Source organism: Clarias gariepinus, chromosome 10 (genome assembly GCF_024256425.1).
Source record: "Clarias gariepinus isolate MV-2021 ecotype Netherlands chromosome 10, CGAR_prim_01v2, whole genome shotgun sequence".
In the NCBI taxonomy this organism is placed as follows: domain Eukaryota; kingdom Metazoa; phylum Chordata; class Actinopteri; order Siluriformes; family Clariidae; genus Clarias; species Clarias gariepinus.
This window is the reverse complement of record NC_071109.1, coordinates 18042505-18062169: the sequence shown is the minus strand read 5'-3', so window position 1 is coordinate 18062169 and position 19665 is coordinate 18042505. Positions and strand designations below refer to the sequence as shown.

At 36.1% G+C, this 19665-nt stretch overlaps 2 protein-coding genes across 2 annotated transcripts; one reads left to right on the top strand and one right to left on the bottom strand.

Moving 5' to 3' along the window:
* Positions 1–3570: 3570 nt before the first annotated feature.
* On the bottom strand, positions 3571–15557 carry cul4b (cullin 4B). Its single transcript, XM_053506362.1, has 20 exons — positions 14476–15557; positions 13753–13868; positions 12838–12941; positions 12619–12688; positions 12215–12288; positions 11957–12119; positions 9223–9312; positions 8637–8719; positions 8483–8550; positions 8264–8382; positions 7995–8187; positions 7764–7868; positions 7562–7672; positions 7343–7428; positions 7121–7228; positions 6904–7017; positions 6650–6755; positions 5344–5516; positions 5097–5249; positions 3571–4875 (listed from the first exon to the last, which is right to left on the bottom strand). Exons 1-20 carry the CDS (start codon positions 14894–14896, stop codon positions 4780–4782), a joined length of 2553 nt encoding a protein of 850 aa, XP_053362337.1. The 5' UTR covers positions 14897–15557; the 3' UTR covers positions 3571–4779.
* Positions 15558–17934: 2377 nt separating this feature from the next.
* On the top strand, positions 17935–19158 carry LOC128532188 (hepatitis A virus cellular receptor 1-like). The gene is made up of 3 exons (XM_053506420.1): positions 17935–18077; positions 18179–18325; positions 18427–19158. The coding sequence occupies exons 1-3, from the start codon at positions 17969–17971 to the stop codon at positions 18966–18968; spliced, it is 798 nt and encodes a 265-aa protein (XP_053362395.1). The 5' UTR covers positions 17935–17968; the 3' UTR covers positions 18969–19158.
* The last annotated feature ends 507 nt before the right edge of the window (positions 19159–19665 follow it).

Below are 19665 nucleotides of genomic sequence, written 5' to 3'. Positions count from 1 at the left end.
AGGTATGATGTTCTTTATTATGAAAGGCTGTGTTTGTTTTATGCCGTATGTAATGAGACAGACACTTTCAAAAAAGTAATTTTTTTTCTCATCAGTCCACATGTTATTTGCCCAAAAGTCTTGGGGATAATCAAAATATTTTTTGACAAATTTGAGACAAATCTATGTGTACTTTTTGGTCAGCAGTGGCTTTTGCCTTGGAACTTGCATGAACACTGACCTTAACTGAGGCAAGTGATGCCTGCAGTTCTTTAGTTGTTGTTTTGGGTTCTTTTATGAGCTCATTGATGAGTTGTCATTGTGCCGCCCACTCCTGGGAAGATTCAGCACTGTTTCAAGTTTTCTCCATTTGTGTATAATAGCTCTCACCGTGGTTCGCCGGAGTCCCAAAGCTTTAGAAATGTTTTGGTAAACCTTTCCAGACTCATATATGTCAATTACTTTGTTTCTCATCTGTTCTTGAATTTCTTTAAATCGTGTTTTTTTTTTTTGTTGTTGGATCTTTTAGTGTGTTTGACTTTGTCACAAGTTCTATTTAAGTGATTTTGGGCCTGGGTCAGGCAAGTGAAATTTTAACTCAGCTTTCTAAAAATCCCAAATCATTTATGATTTATTAAGAGGGCAATTACTTTTTCACATGGGGCCAGGTCGGTCTGGATAGTTTTTTTTTCCTTTATAAATGAACTATTAAAAAAATTTTTGGAATTTTTTTTGTATTTACTTGAGTTATCTTTGAGTAATATTAAAATTTGTTTGATCATCTAAATCATTTATGTCTGACAAATATGCAAAAAAATAAAAATTTAATCTTGGCTGTTTCTAGGTCAACTTGTGGACTTGTGAATAGCTATTTAGGCCATTCTCTAAATTTTGTATTTAAAAAAAGTGTTTTTTTTTTTTGGCTTTTAGATTTTGAAATGTATCAATGTTTATTTAAGTTCATTACAGTTAAACTTTGGATTGCGTGTATAATTTGTTCCGGAAACTTGCAAATTTCCCCTATAAGAAATAATGGAAACTCAGATGATTTGTTCTACAACCCAAAATATTCATAGTAAAACGATTAATACAAAATATTAAGTAAACATAAAACAAAAACCATTGGCTCAGTTGTAATCATGTAATGCTCAGCAGACAACGCGAACACTATAGTGCTCATATTGCAGTAATTTGCTTGATAAAATTTAGTTAAAATCTAAAAAAAAAAAATTACTTTCACATTTTAAAAATAAGATCTATTGTTTTGTTTTTATTTGTAGTAAATTAATTTATGGTTAACAGATTTTTACTCCACAGCCATTGTAGGCCAATGCAAAACTGTCCGATTTAACAAAATTTCCATAATAAGTATTGAAGTATTTTATGAAACACAACCAACAGCGCACCAAATTTAGCTTTTAATGTAGCTCAGAAACTTTTGAGACCTACCTTAATTTTGTATTTAGGAGAAAAGAATGTCAAGAGTTCCTTGCCAGTGGTACTTGATGGAGAGAGACAAGAGAGTGTCAGGGACTAGACAATATTACCAGTCAAAGGTTAATTTCCAATATTAAAATTTGACTTTTGTTTTTTAATTTATCAGATTTGTTTTGGTGTGGCTTTATAAAAAATATTTCAATATTTTTTTATTATTTTTTTCTTGTTTTTTACAAGGACTTCATCAAGCCATACCCCTTCTCCTGTCCAAAAGTTTTGCAATGTGCATTTTGGCCATATGTGTATGATAATTTATATATTTCACCAGTCCAAAGTTTGGACACAACTTCGTATTCATTGTTTTTTTCACACATTTTTTTTATTGTTCTCAACATTTTACTTTAATACAGTTGACATTAAAATTACAACAGAACGAATATGAAATTATATATTCAACAAAAATGTGTTAAATAAGAATATGTTTTATAATTTCAATTCTTTAAAGTAAACACGCATTCTCTCCGTCAGCCTTATAAGATAATCACGTGGAATGTTTTTCCAACAATCTTTTCTACTTAATCTATTTTCCAGATGTTAAATATTTATTAGCTGCTTTTCCTTTACTCCAACTGATCCAACTCATCCCAAACCATATCCAACATGCTGCAGTGCAAGGTGTGACTAGGTGTGACTTTTTCTTTGTAGGCAAGCATCAGGGTTTTGAATTTAATGCGTCAGCTACAGGAAGCCAGTACAGAAAGTGAAGAAGTGGGGTAGTGTGGGAGAACTTGGGAAGATTGAAGATAGGATGAGCAGCTGCAGAGGATGAATGGTGGACAAAGGCAGACCTGACAGGAATAAGTTGCAGTAGTCGAGTCTTAAAATAACAGAGTAAGGTTAGCAATGTGTGGGGAAAATGACAGACGATTGTCCAGTTACCCCAAGATTGCGGGCAGTGGCTAAAGGAGTGATCTGATTGTTGTCCAGGGGATCAACAGCAGTTCGATTTTACTCAGACTGAGCTTCAGCTGATGAGCTGCCATCCAGGATAAGATGTCGGCCAGCCACACTGAGATCTGGGTGGAAACCCGAGTGTCTGAGGGAGGAAAGAAGAGAATAAGTTGCGTGTTATCTGCATAATAATGGTATGAATAGCCATGCGATGATATGACCTTACCAAGAGACTGGGTATAGAGGGAGAACAGAAGAGGACCAAGGATCCCTGTGGGACACCAGTAGAGAGTCTTCATGGGGCAAATGTGAATCCCCTCCAGGTCACCTCATATGACCAATCTTCATTTTAAATTAACTTATTTCAACCATAATCACCATCCATTATCTTTTTAATTAATAGTTATATTTATTGGTGCTACTTTACCTTTGCTTTAGATTTAGTTTCATCAAAAAAAAGTTTATTATAAGTCCACATGTTCAAAAAACAACTAAATGAGTGAAATCAGTCAGAAAAGATGAAGAGGGAAAAAACTCAGGGGCCTCCATCTATTTTGGGGATTGTATCATTGTTGCCCCTGTAGTGCACCTGTTGTTAATTTTATTAACACCAAAGCCACAGCTACTTAACTGACCAGATCAATATCCCAGAAGTTGACTTGATGCTATACTCTGATTAAAAAGTGTTTAATAAAATTATTGAGCAGTATATATAATTTTATGATGGCAATTTGCATGTTATGAAGAGTGATCACATGAATTACACTTAATTGCAGAGTCCCTGTTTGCCATGTGAATGAACTAAAACCCAGACCTGAGTCTCATAAATTAAAAAAAATAAATAAAATTCTTAGGATGTGGGTAGACAAACAAAAACCCACAAATTTGGAAAAAATCTCCAAGCATCAGTGTGCCATCAGTCAGTATGTGGCCCAAAATCTGCCTTTCTGCCTGACTAAATCACATTTTGTAACGTTAAGTATCTGAGGCACAAGGCAGGGTACATCCTGGCTGGGGTGCCAATCCATCACATGGCGTGTGCGTGCACACACACACACACACACACACACACACACACACACACACTTTGGGAATGCCAAGTAGCCTAATCTGCATATTTTCTGCATATTTTACAGTCTTTTATGGAACTACAGAAAAACATTAACAGTTTAAAAAAGTCTACAAAATAGAAAAACGACATGATCATGGAAACACAGCCGTTTAATATGAAGCAATAAAAACAAGCAGATGTATTCAGACAAAGGGATAACTATCCACTTTGGATTTATCCAAACACTATAATCATACAACTCTAATCATCCAGTGATGCCATACAGGAAGCTTCTCAGTGTAATATGCCAAAGATATACAAATCTTAGAGTTACTAGGATAATGTAATAATGACACCACTGTGCTTTTGTACTGTTCAGTTTCTGGAAAAAAAAAAGTTAGTTTGCATTAATTTCATTTTTCCAATCAGCTTTAAAAGATGGAAGGATTACCCTCCAACTGCAGTGAAACAAGTTTTTTTTTTGTTGATATTTTTTGTAATTTTTTTTTGCAATTTGTCCAAGGCTCGACTAAACCCGCAGTAATAAATCCATGCCTAAGTTGAGTTGCACGGTGAGTGTGGTCATATGTATATGTAATGTATATACATATGTATATATAAACACAAAGGTAGACAAAAAACAAAACAAAAAAACCTGTGTAGAAATAACGTACTGACATGTTTAGCAGCATGAATTAGGCTCATATCATAACGAGTGCTTGTTTTATCTATTTTGGCACACTGTTTTAGTACTTCCAATTTGGCCTCTGTCACTATCTGTCTCAAAGCCTTTTTGTCCATTTTCAAATAACCCTTGATGTACTTAGACTCTAGTAGTGAAGCTTTGTTCTTGTCTGTAGAGTTTTCCCATTAAAAATGTAAAATTCTATTTTTAATGTTATATACTCATGTTGCTACAGCACTCAACAAACATCTGTTTATTAGTAATATCTTTTTCCATTTTTTCTCCACACTCAATAGCATTTTGCACATAATACACAGTGAAGTAAAAGGAAATGTGACTTAAAAATAAACAGAAATGGGTGTCCTAAACAAAATGGACTTGGAACCAATTCTGAAAAATAAATACACTTTTCCTTAAAGTAAATAAAAAAGGTGAGGGTGGAAATCATGTATATGGGATTGTCCAATTTAAAGAGAGGAGCTCTGACACTGAAGAATATATTTCTTGTAAAGGGCATGCAATCCAGCTGAGAACATACCCTGGAAAACGATTTCCATTCAGTTGTCGGTCACTAGGTTAAAGAGGGTAAAGAAAGCTAGAGGATTCTATTCCACATGTTTACTGAGAACAGCCTCCTCTGTCTTGTTCTTCTCCACTCTTTCCTTGCTCTTTCTCTCTAAGCCACATAGTTGTACTGATTGGAGTTCTCTTTGTCTCTTTCCATGTAGTCCCTATCAATAAGCGACTCTATCCTCTTCTTTAAATCAGCAGGCTGTAAGGCAGAAACACATTTACATTCATATGTATGCATATGCTTTGAACCAACAACTTTGTACATAGTAAGTGTATATATTTATATATATTTAAGTATCATTATTATTATTATTATTATTATTATAATAAACTACCAATATTTGTTTTGACTATTATTGCATAGAAAAACATCATAAGCTTAAAGCACTTGAATAAAACTGAACAAACATCTGGCCTCACCTTTACAGGGAACTTGAGTTGGTTGTAAACCTCAGACACTAAGAGGTTATGGCTCAAAGTCTTCCTCATCTTCATAATGCGGACAATGGCAGCATCAATTTGGTATTGCCTGTCCTGGAAAACTCTTTCTGTAGTGCTAGCTTGCTCCTCCACCTGTAATTCATGCACCATGCATAAAATTAATGATTAGTAACCTCTGAGACAAGAGTTAATTTTCAAGGAAATTGCAGAGTGAGCAGGTGTGTACCGTTTCTTTCATCTGGATCTGATTAATTTTAATCCTAAAGAGCTTGTGCTTGAAATCATCATTACAGGAAAACTTGTCTCCATCTTCCACATCCTTGCTTTTGGGGAGTTTGGTGAGAACTCTTGCTTTGCCACAAGCTAGGGACTGGAGGGTTCGCCTCAGCTCACTATCCTCTGTACATGGTAACATAAAAATTATTAGTCATATTTTATTTTATATTGTATAAAACTCCAGCTTCTTTAACCGAACACACATTTCAAAAACAGCCTTTGGTCTGACGTATCCGCAAAGAGACAGAAGGATTCATCACCTTATTCAGTGGAAAAAAAAAGTTTTTATAAAAAATGCGTCCGTATGCATATAAACAATGGAGCATTAAAAACATGCAACTTTAAACATGATCAGCAGACCTCCTTGCATTACCGGGATTTCTTTTGTGATTTGAAGAGAAAGTCTCGCGAGAGGAAAAATTTGGAACCAAAACGCAACTGGCTGGTGCCAAGAGCAATCATAAATTAAGGTTAGTTGAGGTTTTATGTCTATTTATGTAATATTTTAATATTTTACTTTACATGTCTTTTTTAAATGTTTTGTATGTTATTATAATCAAAAATATAACTATAGTGCTGGAAAATGTTAATATTGGTAATATCTTTTGGGTGGCCGGAAAAGTATTATGTGCATTTACATTATTTCCAAAGGGTGCCAGTATAGTGTGCTCCTGTGGAAACAGTCTACTCGGCCTTAATTAGTTCTGTGTTTAAGCACGGCAGACTCTTATCGTACACAATTCCGATAATAAAATTGAATAAAATCTTTTTAAACAAACGTTGTAAGGAAATCTTTTTTATTATAACAATGAACACAAAGATTGTGATTTTTATTAATTATTCTTTGATTGAGAAACATATTGTGTCAATTAAAATTTGGTGTATCAAATCAAGGCCACTTGACAACAATCTCTGGGCTGCTTTTTGTTGCTTTTTGTTGCTTTTTTAAGTCTGACTCTGATTGTTACATTCATGTTGTGATAATTGTGACTTAACCAGAAAGAGTTTTTCAAACTCTGAGGTTAAAATAAATAAATAAAGTGTCCTTAAAGTGGATCTTTGATTAGTGTGATCCTTGTAGGGAGAAGGCCTGACTTTAAATATTTCACACTGTTTGAATGAAATGTATTTATGTTTTCTTAAAGGTGAAATGTCCCAACATATTAATAGCAGATATTTTTTTATCATTCCCAGTGACTAATCACAGCCATTAAAAATAAGGATGTATGGAAAAAAAATTATATAGTCATACATACCTATTCCTGTGGCCAGTTTGATCTCTTCCAAAGAAAATTCTTCTCCTTCATTAAACATTAGTAGAACTAATGTCTGAAACAATGACACCTGAAGTTCTTTCTTCCCCTTAAGAAAGTCAGAAATACGGTTGTTATCTTTAGGTTCTGAGGATACACTTTATTAGCTTGTAGATTGAAAATTATGATCATTACAAGGTGTCAGTTAATGATTTAGATGATGATTATACTTTTTATGTGCCTCAAAGGTGCCATACCTCTTTGAATTCAGCTTTTAAAACACAATGTCCTAACGTTGATTGCCACTGTAGTTTTCTTCCACTGTGCTTTCCAAGATAAAAGGTCTTGAAGATTTCTTGTAGCCTCACCATCTTGGTGGCAGAAAACAAAAACACGAATAATAATTTATCAATTAATTAAAACAGTGATTTTTGGAAAACCTCTTAGGTCTTTAAATTTATTCGCCCAACAAACCTCTGGGGGCAGATGAACTTCCATGGGGATGTACGTGGGCCAGTAACCCATTGTGAGAATGTTCACAGTCAGCTCAATGCTACCTGGGATATTTTGGCATTGCATATACTGAGGTGAGAGATCAAAAGATAAAGAGATGTTAAGATGTGTCATGCAAGAACTTAACCAGTCAACTGGACCTCAAAAAATAAATAAATAAATAAATAAATAAAAATCGAGTACCTGTTTAAATTGCACCATGATGTCTTTTGAGAGCTCCATGTCCTTGAACATTCCTTCCAATTTACTGGTAAAAGCTGCTCCACATTCTAAATGAACAACAAACAGGTAATCTGTATTCACTCTCTTTATATGATTATTAGTAACAGTTGCTGGATCACAAACAATATGCTTAAAATAATTATAGTTTTACAATAAGCTACAGATATGGGCAGCAATTACCATGTTTCAGTTTTGAGAGCATGGACTTTTCAGCATCAACAGAGGCACTTTTTCCGACCAGCAACCTCTTTGCCAGGTCTTTTTTGTAGAAGGCCTCAAATACATCTTTGCCTATTAAACAAAAAAGCTAATTTATAATAACAAAACATCTCTGTCAGTTCTGTGGGTAAAGTGTGACACATATACAAAATAAAGATCTCACCATAAATAAACCTGAATATGATCATAATCTTGTCCAGCATCTTCTCGAGTTCTTCATCAGTAGCTTCCTTATTTCCTGCCCGCAGTTTGGAATCCACATATTTTGCTACAAGAAAATCATTGCAATATTTACACAAGAATGTTGCATTGAACGTTTAAGCTAGATTGTAATTTCTAATGAGTGTCCATCTATATGAAGTTAAGCATAAAAGAGGTTTCGAGCTGTACTCACCTATGAGCTCTGCAGGTTTGTTCGGCCGCTTGTTGATGAAGGTCTCAAAAGCTTCCTTCATGGCATTTACAAACTTTTCATTTTTCATAAAGCATATATCAATGATGGAATCCACTTTATCCTTGAAGTCGAGCAGTTCCTGCACCATTGTCTTGTCTTTCTCAGGATTGATAACTATTGTGCTACCAAAAGCCTGTAACAAAGCCTTTTCCTCAGTATTTGTTTTTTGAACATAAGCTTAATAAAAAAATCATAGATCTCCGGTTTACCTTGATATACTCAATCCAGTGCTGCAAAAGGACCTGCACGCCACCTCGAACTCGACTGAAAAGCTGATACAGCAAAGACAAATCCTGGATACGATTCTCATCCAGTAGATGATTCAACCCTAGCCCATCACACACATTTACAAAAAAAGATGTTTGTTAAATTGCTCCTAACAATAAAAAATAAAAATTTCCTCAATGAGTTATCTTCCAGGCTAATACCTTTCTGAAGTGTTGCGCTCAGATGTTCACCGAGTAATTGCTTCTCCACAGTGGCAATGAGAGGTTTTCTAAAACAGATTACAACAAAATCTGTAACATTTCCAATATCTGTAATCAGTTTTTTCTGATGGCTGGTTATAAGTTTAAGCATTACTGTGTGCTCTGGTCCAAGTATGTGATGACCCTGTCTGCCTCCTCCTCCAAGCGTTTGTTTACATGATGGAGATACTCGGGCACCTTCAGAAAAAAAATGAACTTTATTTATTGTTGCTGTTTTTATATATGAAAAATACTATTGCATACTAGATTTAGTTTTTTTTTAACCCCTGCCAGGACATTCAAGAACAATTTGTAAAAGCATATTTCATAAAGAATGCACACCAACACATAACTACAGTACATATAAAGGAAAAAAAGCATATAAATACAGGCTTTTGGTCCACACTGGATAATAAAATATTTTAATTGGCATAGAATTGAGGGGAAATCATTTCCACTCATCTTTCAGCCTCAACCCTTATTGTTAATTTTGTGCTCCCAGCTGTCTGTGCTTTTAAACATTTAGGGAGTTTTGTAGAGTGTATTACTGTAACTGTGTCTGAACATCATTTACACTTTACAGGTGATCAACATGCACAAGTAAGTAAAAATTTATCCCCAACCTTACTAAAAAGTGGTTAAAATGTGGCCAATGACAATACACACACTAATCCATTAGAAACAGACTTTGTAAACATCACCTCTCGTTCCTGCATCAGCCTCTGACCTTCTGCAGCATACAGCCGATTCGTCTCCTCTAGAAAGCGTTGTTCAAATGAATCTTGATAAATCTATACAAAGTATGAGACATTTCAATATATTTAACATCCAGATCAATGAGCCACAAATTCGGAAACATGACAGCATGCATTTTGTAAATCATTGATATAAGAATTTAATTCATCAAAAATAAATTAAGGATGAGGTTCGAATTATAGATGAACAATACTGGTAGTAATACTGGTTAAGATATGGACAGGGATAAACAGATATGTAAAAAGAATGATAAAGGGACTGGGGAAGCTGGGGAATGAAAAAGGAATATGGATTGTAAATAAAAAGGTTTAAATTACAGACAGGGTTACAAAACCAGGTATACATTTACATAATGTTAGAAACACTCATAAGGAGTAGACACTTGCAGGTATAATGATCCTGAGCATTTATAGATAAAATTATAATAAATAATTATTAATAAAATAAATAAATAAATATATAAATAATCAAATAAGCAGCATGTTTATGTGGTTGTGGAAAACAGTAAAAATTTTTAACAGGTATTAATTTTAAATTACTTGTAGAAGCTTAAATGAGGTTGTGCTAATCTATCTCTAATGATTAATTAGTGATAAATGATTAATGATAAAACAACCAATTTAAATGAGAAAATAACAGCACAAGAAACTTTCATTTATGGCTTTAGGAGTTAAGACTCTGACCTGGTGATCAGAAGGTCAGCAGTTCAAGACCCAGCTCCACCAAGTTGCCACAAGTGACCCTATTAACTCTGTTAATTTTGTTATAGACGCGCCATATTGTGACTGACTTTTCCACTCTGACCCAAAGGGACGGGAAGTTTAACAAACTTAATAAGGTCATAGTAATGGTCATAATGTTATGCTCTAAATTAAATGTTTTAAGCACGTAAACACAAATCTTATTAGATCAGGATCAACGTAAACAAGTAAAAAAGTTTTAATGTTTAATCAAAATTATTATTTTATTAACTGATGGAAGAAATATCATCTATTTAATCACAGCTAGATTTGAGCCTAAAAACAGCTTTGCACACAGAGCTGCTACATCAGAGACATTATGGTATTACATTCCACCTTAGGACACAGGACTCTGTGCTCTTACATTTCTGTTTTTGGGTTAGCAAACAAATAGATGAACATGTGACACTAACACTTCTGAATCAACATTATCTTCTTCACAAAAATCTTAAAACAGCCCTGCACCTTTCCCAAAAAATGAATTTAGTTGTGTCCCTTACTAAAAAAAGTTTTAAAAGTTATAACTTAAGAGTGAGCTTCAGTACACAGATTGTGTAAACTCCTTGAAGACAAATACGACTATATGGCGTAGCAAATTAGCGGTACTCCAGCTCCTCATGTCAAAGTGGGTCAGGGTGAGCAGGTCGCTCACCTGTGATAAGAGACTGAAGTGGAACGATCACGAACAAAGAAGCAGACGACAACAACAACAAATAATGAAAAGGAAAACACCATGAGCGTGAACTGTGGGAACATTAATCAGGTCCACTTGTATTTTTCTCTTCTAAGGTTAACTTTGTCAGTATTGACACACGCTTTTGATGCAGTGAGTGTGTATTGAAGTGGTAAAGTGTTAATGGTGCAGTTGTATCAGAAAGTTTTATAAATACAAGTAGATGATAGCAGTAGCACTGGTTTGGTATCGATGCATTAAATAAAAAAAAAACCACCAAAAAAAACTATGGACTTAAAAGAATTAAATTTCTTTCTTTAATCAACAAAAATGTAAGCTGGTGTAGTATTATAGGAATAAAATACTTCAGAACATGATGTTAAGGGGAAAATAATCTGTTCTTGACATTATCCTGCTATTAATTGTTTTTCTAGTAACATCATAACGTCTGCCTGCCATAGTCCTGCCCATTTCTGAATCGCAAAAGGAACATATCGGATGCCAGTCCCAAAACCCACATACAAATCCAGAAATCTGAAACCACTTCTGATCAAGTTATCTTTAACAACACCGTATCTCCTTTGTAAACGCTTCCAAACTCTTCCGTACTGCCTCTGAACCTTCCGTGTTGGTTTATGAATAACTAGCTTCTAATCCCTCTTCAACCCCTGTACATGTACTGCTTGATGTGTTGAACAAGGGATTGTACTTTCCATTTTACACTATTTGGGGTTCAACCGCAGAAAAGTTACATAGCAACTAATTAGAAAGCTTGAAATGTCAGTAAAGTTAGCTGCACATCAATTATAAAGAGTAAAGCACAGCATATTCCATAAAATTGTAAATGACTGCAAATCCATGTATTTGCACACAGTCTGAGGTACTCATATTATTATGACAGATCAACCGTGGCAAAATAATATGCTTATTGCCTCATTTCTTTTTTGAATAATAATAATTTGAAGTCTACCACAACTTACGACATATAAAAATAGTCAGCAGATCAGAAGCTATTAATTGCTAGTACACTCATTTATCTGTGTGGCAAAACATCAGGTAATCTAGTAGGTAATGAGGTAATACTTCTGTTACTTTTTGGCTCTGAGATACACAACAAACAAAAAACAAGGCAGCCTAATGTTAGTTACCAGTACTTTTGTTGTGACTGACGTCACGGTAGTCACGTGTCTGCAAAACATTAATAACAGTACATCCTGTCAAGTTTTACTCATCATCTAATGCATATGGAACGAATGTTAGTTGTACCTGTAGGTCAGACAGCATGCTTAGCAGACTCCTCAGGAGAGACCGATCAATAGCCTCCCCGTTGCGTTCTCTCTCGATAAGAAGCAGGATACCATCAATTGTTTTGCTCTGTACTTTCCAATCACTGATAATGTAAAAACGAAACAGCTCCAGTCCCATGTCCCTAAAAATATAGTTTAAAAAATGTGGACTTTAACTCTTAACACAAAAGAACATCTGTAGTGAGTCTTTAAATTTTCAGCAAATAAAGATACATACCAGATTGATGGCAGCATTGAATTTTGTAAAACATATGTGCGGTCCAAAAACAAAAATATACTCCTAATCATGATCTGGTAAAACAAAACAAAGCAATAACGAGAAGGAGTTTAAAAGCTTAAAATGCAGAAGAAAATATGTGAGAAATAAATGCAAGAAAGTAATGAAAAATGTAAACATGCAAAATGTAAACATCTAATAAATAAAGAAGTGGTTTAACTAGATAAGGGCAGCTGCCATTACACATCAATATGGCACATTCCCCATAAGATCATCTTTGTGACAATAGCAGAAACAGTGATTCCATAGTTTTCATATAATAAAAAAAAACCTAAATTTTAATTTCAAATATTCACAAAAGATTCATTACACCCAATGGTTTTGTTTCAAAATAGTTTTCCTACCATCTGTCTGCAGTGGTCTTGCCAACATTTGTCTATTTTCTTCAAGAAAAGCACACTGTCCAGAGAGTCCGTAAGAGCAGGGTTAGGGAAAAAGATATTATTGTTAGATCAGTCACAATTTCCCTCACTCTGGATTCATACCACTACTTCATCCAAATCACAGCATCATGGACTTGTAACACAGCAAACTGCTCAAAATCAACAAACTGAAAAGGATATTCTCGAAACTCGTCGATCTGTGCTTTGATGTGATCTTCGCATACCACTCTTAGTTGTTTATACAGCTTGGCTGATATCTTATGGGAGCACAAATTCTCAACAGCCTAAAAATATTAAAATATGGATTTAGTCACAATTATCACACGTGCATGTGTAACATACTGAACAGTGTTGCTGCAGCAAAAAATAAAAAATAAAATAAAAAATAAATAATAATTAAAAAAAAAAAAAACCCGCAGAAACAGTCCTGTCTCATACTCATGGACAAAAGAAATATTAATAATTAGGTGAAATGTGTACAACTTCATAATTTAGTTTAACTTGTTACACTAAGAACAAAGATAATGTAAAAAGATTGTCATGTTCAGTAGAATGTTACTTCATCATGGATAGCCTAACTTACATATTCTTAAGGGGCAGCTAGCACAAGCCTGAAATTTACCATGTGATTAGGTTCAGCCAGCATGTCTTTGTAGCAAAAGAACAGAAAATATTCTGATTTTGCCTTCAAAGCATCATGCCCAGTTTAGACAATGCTAGCAAAGAAAAGGATATTGGAATGCTTCACCAGATGGTTGTCAGAAACACAATTCCCAGGCTATGGAACAGATTCCAAACAACTGGTATTACTGACAATCATCAAAGGTCTGGAAGACCAATTAATTTCTGGTTCTGGAGGACACACATTTTTTTTTTCATAAAATGGAACTTTTATTTGACAAAAAAAAATTGTAAGAAATTTATAAGATTTTTTATACAAACTAATAATAGTTTACTTGAAAGTAATAACTTAATCTATTTAAACAAGATTCTTTTGTCCAGGAGTATAGACGGAATGAACAAGGTCCTGACGTTAACATTAACTGTAAGAACACGGGCAGTAACATTTACAAATCCCAAGCACTTTTTACCCACCTGATAGAGCTCCTCCAAATTGTACTTTATCGACGTGCTATTCTGTATGGCCTCCACCGCTTCCTTCAACTTCTGCCATGTCTCACGTGTGTAGTTTTCCGGCAATTTTGGCTTTTCTGTCAAAAAACAGAATATAGAGTAGAATATATCATTCAATGATAATGATATCTAGCATTAAGATTAATTATCAATATTCAGGACTCAGTTATTGAACAGGAAAAGTTATTTCTATTGAATAAGGTGTATCTGAAAATTGGCTAACTTTCAGGAGAAGCCGTAACTGTTGTTGCGCTCTGAATTAAATATATTTAATAGTGTGTATAACTAAAATAATAAAGCCAGTACTAGACATGGGAGTGATTTTTATGCTTAATTTGTAATATGGATTTCTGTTTCTCATTCATCCTTCTAGGTTTTGCATACTGTAGTTAGAGTATATGTGGCACTTACAATCCCGAATACTCATGCTTAAGGTACTGGTACATCTTATCTGATACTCAAGCACTCACAAACCCCCAAACTGAAATGTGTGTAGATGGTCACAGCTTGAGAGTCAGTGTTCATACGGTAGATTATAAACAGAGTTATTTTTCTCAAGTGACAACAAACCGTATACAGACATGACACACTCATGGTAAGGTCTACAGTCTTAACTGTCAATGTCAGTGTCAGTGTAAAATAAATAGGCATGGATCTGGAGAGCAGTGATTTGGCCGCTTTTACCCTTAAAGTTTTTGATCACAAGTTTCTTTGCAGCTCCGGGTTTGCTGTTGGCGAATGTCGCCGTTCCGGCGGATTTGGTGAGTCCGTTAGCGTGACCGGAGAAAAAAGCGCTTTTCGCCTTGGAGCACGATGCGGTGGGAGACTCCTCTGCCATCTTCACATCCAGCCCCGTGCACTCCTCGAACCGCAACTTCTTCTGGATGTGCTGCGTGGAAGAAGAGCAGGACGCGGAGGAATTGCACGCGGCTTTGGGGGATTTGGGAGACGCAGAGAAGGAATCAGTGTCCTCTCTGTCCGAGCTGTGGAGCTTCCTCTTCCTGCAAGGCGTCAGGCTGCTGTCGCTGTTCACATCCGAAGCTGCCGCTCTGGCCTCTTGGCTTGGCGCTGGGGGATTAGGGGAAGGTAAACCTGTTGGAAACATGAAAAAAAGAAATACCAAAAAAAATCAAGTAGGTGATCTGCTAAACGCTGCGCTCCTGGATGTGCCGGTGGAGAGGTTTCTGTATTCCTCGGGCCTTTTGGTATGGGGCAGAAATCCGAAAAGCAGGATCCAGTCTCTGTTTAGTATTTAAACAGACAATAAATTGAGAACTGTAGCCCTACTTAGAGCCTCTCTCTTTTCTTGTTATTGCTGGCAGAGGAAAGATGGTTGATTACTGCTTCCTCTTGGACACACGCTTGTGAGATTCTTCAAATTCACTCAAACTCGTGTCTGCCCACAAACCAAGGCAGTTCTACGTTTTGTTAGTTTTATTGGTATTTATATTTAGTCCCATAACTATATTACTGTGTACTCTTCAAAGTTATTCAGATGATAAATAGTTATGATAAACTTTACAGGCCGACACGTTGACCTACCGGAAGTACTTTCTATGCTGTTGTGGTTAGCCTGTTAGCTCCGCCTGTTAGCCCAGCGGCTGCACTGTGCGCGTGGGTTATTCCCTGACGATGGGGCCTGTCACTAGGGGGCGCACCAGACTTATTTTATCTGCACAACACAGGAGACGACAACAGGTCATTTCTGAAGTGAACGGCAGAGTCTGGCGACCATACTAGTTAACTCAAAACAAATAATCACTTAAACAGCTGTGTTTAAAGCTTCACTCTTAAACAACCGAAACACTTGAACGTTCAATTTTGTAGTTGTTAATACTTACTTATTTATTTATTTATTCATTTATTATTGTTATCATCATTAATTTTTGTATTATTTTACATTTTTTTAAATATATTTATATTTTATACTTTATTGTAACAAAATTACTACATTTTCTCTTTGGCATTTGCCTCTCTTTTTCTCTTTTTTAGGTCACAAATGGTTGTATTCTCATTTCACTGCATACCATACTGTGTATGGTTGTGTATGTGACGAATAAAACTTTTAATCTGAATTTAGTAATCTTGCTGTAAATCTAATATAAAATTTTTTAGTAGTAAAGTGGAAATAAAGAATAATATGTGTGTTACAGCATTATATATTTTTTTATTCTATTAATTACCAGGGGTGCCCTGGGATGGATTGGCACCCTGTCCAGGGTGTACCGTAACCTCATGCCCTAAGCCTCTTGGGATAGACTTCACGTCCCAGATGTTCAGATTAGATTGAAAAGTTGTATTCATCACATATGGGTTAGTGGTTATTGCATCAGCATCCCAAAAATCTACAAGAGACCATAGAAACTTGGGTATTAAACTCCCATGTTCCAAACAACCCAGTAAATAATTAACTACGAACATGTACTCAGTTCACTCATTTGACTTTCTAGCTTAGGAACGTTGAGATGTTGTAGAGGCCATTGGCACAACAGTTGTAGCATTAAACTCCAGGGGTGCCCTGGGATGGATTGGCACCCTGGCCAGGGTGCACCCTACCTCATGCCCTAAGCCTCCTGGGGTAGACTCCAGGTCCTCCCGACCCTGAATACAGAATAAAGCAGTATAGCAGATGAGTGAGTGAGTTAGAGTGAGTAATTACCAGGGATGTGCATAAAGATGATCATTAACTATTTATTTAATTTCTAATAATTGTAATATCTTTTAAATTATTGAACATTTTAATAATTCATATTATTTAATGTATTTTTAAAGAACCAAATACATTAAAGTGCAGTTAAATAGTCAGGCGCTCTGTGTTTACTCACAGCACATGTCACTGAGTCTTTAAATTTCATGGGCACATCGTTCTTTAAGTAGTTTAGCTTACTAAACTATAAAGTTAAACTAACTTTTTTGTTGTGCCCATAAAACAATTCATTAATTCACTCACTTACTTGCTCGCTCAATCACTCATACTTTGTCACTTACTTAATTACTCACTCACTCATAGGCTAAATTATCATAGGCTTGATTGTATACATTGGTAAAGTTATTAAGTGTTTTAGTTTTAGTGTTTCAATTTATCGACTATTTTCATCTGAAGAACATAATAACAGGAGATTTTTTCTTTAAACTTGTCAATGATGTTTGAGAATGTGCCTCAAGACCTATAACTTGTAATACTTGTTTAATGTGAAGTGTAAATATTTAATGCTAAATATTTGTTGGTTTGGATAAAAAAAAAAAACAGCAATAATAATAATAATAATAGTTATATTTATTTATTGTATTGCACATTTCAATATGGGAAAGACTGCTATATGCTGAAGCAGTATGAAAATATGATCATAACCACATGTAACATTACCTCATAGAATAGATCTGTAAAACTGAGACTCACTGAGTACTCACTACTATCACGTTACTAAGCTACTTACAGTAACAACTACATTTCGGTTGGCTAATTGGTAATTTGCTGAGAGACGTGGCTCCTTTGTCATGTGACTTCTATAAATCTCTTTTAAAGACCGCTAACTTTAACCCCTCACTCAGGTGTAGCCCTTTGTCGCAGAGATAGTGGAGGTTTGGTTTTCTGGGAGCTGTGTAGCGAAGAGCCCGCCGATATGTGCCGTTGTGTTTGTCTGTTCGTGTTGCTCTCCTTGGCTGGTGAGTATACATACATTTGAGTCTGAGTGTAACATTGGAACGGTTTTGTCAATTTAAACTTAAATCTCGAGGTAAATCGTCCGCATTACTGCGTGTAGGTTGCTGTTGAGGTGAAGCCTCATTTAGGTGTCGAGACTTCCTAGCCAAAAGTTTCACCAAAAGCTTTTTCCTCAAGCTTCATTTAAGGGCTAATTCTAATTGTCATCTAGTTAACAAATTATGTAGGAACTAGATTGTAACCTTGCGAACAAATATTTTTAAAAAATCAAAAGCTTATTCACAACCTAAATTTACTACAAAGATTTGAAAGGTTCCTGAAATATAGTCAAATGAGTTAATTGGTATTATTTAATTGGCCAATTAGGTCCCAAGCACTGACATCAGACCAATTAAATTATGGTCGGTAAAGGGCTATAATGTAATGGGGTCGATGGTGCTTACCATTATTGGCTAACTGGAAGTTATTGGGCCTGCTCATCATTGCAACGATTTTACCCCTGATATTGTGAATATGGCTGGAATTAGTTTAATAAATGCCTTTCTTTGCTCTTTTGTAGTTTTTTGGGAAGCTGGTGCAACTACCCCTAATCCATATGTGACGACTGCTACAACCCCTCAAGGTTCCTGAGTTAAAGTCAAATGAGTCCATATTCTAGCTAATTATTTACTGGGCTGTTGTGAATATTGGAGTTTAATACCAAATTTCTCTGGTCTTTTGTAGATTTTTGGGGAACTGATGCAACAACCACTAACCCATATGTGAATTCTACAACTTTCCAACCTGTTCCAAGCAGCAGTGAGGCTAATGACTATCCAATTCAGTTTAGCCCTACAACTATTGCACCAATGGCCTCTACAACCCCTCAAGGTTCCTGAGTTTGAGTCAAATGAGTCCATATTGTAGCTGATTATTACTGGGCTGTTGTGAATATGGGAGTTTAATACCCAAATTCTTCTGGTCTTTTGTAGATTTTTGGGGAACTGATGCAACAACCACTAACCCATATGTGACGAATACTACAACATTTCAATCTGATCTGAACATCAGGGAGGCAATTGACCAAAGTCAGCAGTTTAATGCTACGACTGTTGCACCAACAGCTCCAACCCCAGAGGTCACCCAGACCACGACGCCCCTTCCAACCCCAGAGGTCACCCAGACCACGACGCCCCTTCCAACCCCAGAGGTCACCCAGACCACGACGGCCCTTCCAACCCCAGAGGTCACCCAGACCACGACGGCCCTTCCAACCCCAGAGGTCACCCAGACCACGACGGCCCTTCCAACCCCAGAGGTCACCCAGACCACGACGGCCCTTCCAACCCCAGAGGTCACCCAGACCACGACGGCCCTTCCAACCCCAGAGGTCACCCAGACCACGACGGCCCTTCCAACCCCAGAGGTCACCCAGACCACGACGGCCCTTCCAACCCCAGAGGTCACCCAGACCACGACGGCCCTTCCAACCCCAGAGGTCACCCAGACCACGACGGCCCTTCCAACCCCTTAGTATTTCAAAACATTAATTAGGAAGGCTATGGTACGTCTTGCAGGCCAATATGTTGACCTGCTAAAGGTATTTTCTATGCTGTTTTGGTAAGTCTGTTAGCTTTTTTTTTTTTTTTTTTTTTTTTGTGAGCTTGCCACCAGGGGAGCACCCAAACGGTTTCATCTACATGATTTGCATGACAAATGGCTGGTGTTGAATTCAAGTTCAAATAAAAAATAAATATTTGAATATCAAACAGGAGTTGTCTTCTTTCTTGTAGCACACTTCAGATTGTCTGATGCCATCAAGCCACAAGAGTGTTGCTTTTATTCTTGGTCTTCACTGTAACTTAAAGGCTCTGTCACTTATCCAAGTAGCTTGGCCCAGATGCTTAGTTTTGCATTACTTGACTTAAGAACTCTGGCTATGTATCAGTTAAAGTTGGTCATCAGTAAATTTCTAGCTTTATCCTTTGTTCAAAAAACTGGAATTGGCAGTGTTTAAAAGTGTCTATACAGAGGTGTAATTTAAAATGACAAGGAAAAGATGGTAGCTGGTGTGCATTAGAGTTTTGGTGTCCTATTGTGCAAGAGGCTGCCTCATAAATTGACAGCTGATCCACAAATAATTCTTCTGTCAAGGGTTAAGATGGCTGAGTTAAACTTTAATGACCTCACTATGCTGACAGTTTTGCTAGTCACCATACTTTTGCAGCATC

Bases quoted from the DNA above. Each gene is read 5' to 3' on its own strand.
- cul4b (XM_053506362.1), bottom strand. From the start codon at position 14,896: ATGTTTCCAACAGGTTTACCTTCCCCTAATCCCCCAGCGCCAAGCCAA. The intron at 7,869-7,994 runs GTGAGTACAGCT...ATTTTCTTGTAG, and splicing joins CAAACCTGCAGAGCTCATAG to CAAAATATGTGGATTCCAAA. The intron at 7,673-7,763 runs GTGAGATCTTTA...TTTGTTTAATAG, and splicing joins CATATTCAGGTTTATTTATG to GCAAAGATGTATTTGAGGCC.
- LOC128532188 (XM_053506420.1), top strand. From the start codon at position 17,969: ATGGCTGGAATTAGTTTAATAAATGCCTTTCTTTGCTCTTTTGTAGTT. The intron at 18,078-18,178 runs GTTCCTGAGTTA...GGTCTTTTGTAG, and splicing joins GACTGCTACAACCCCTCAAG to ATTTTTGGGGAACTGATGCA. The intron at 18,326-18,426 runs GTTCCTGAGTTT...GGTCTTTTGTAG, and splicing joins GGCCTCTACAACCCCTCAAG to ATTTTTGGGGAACTGATGCA.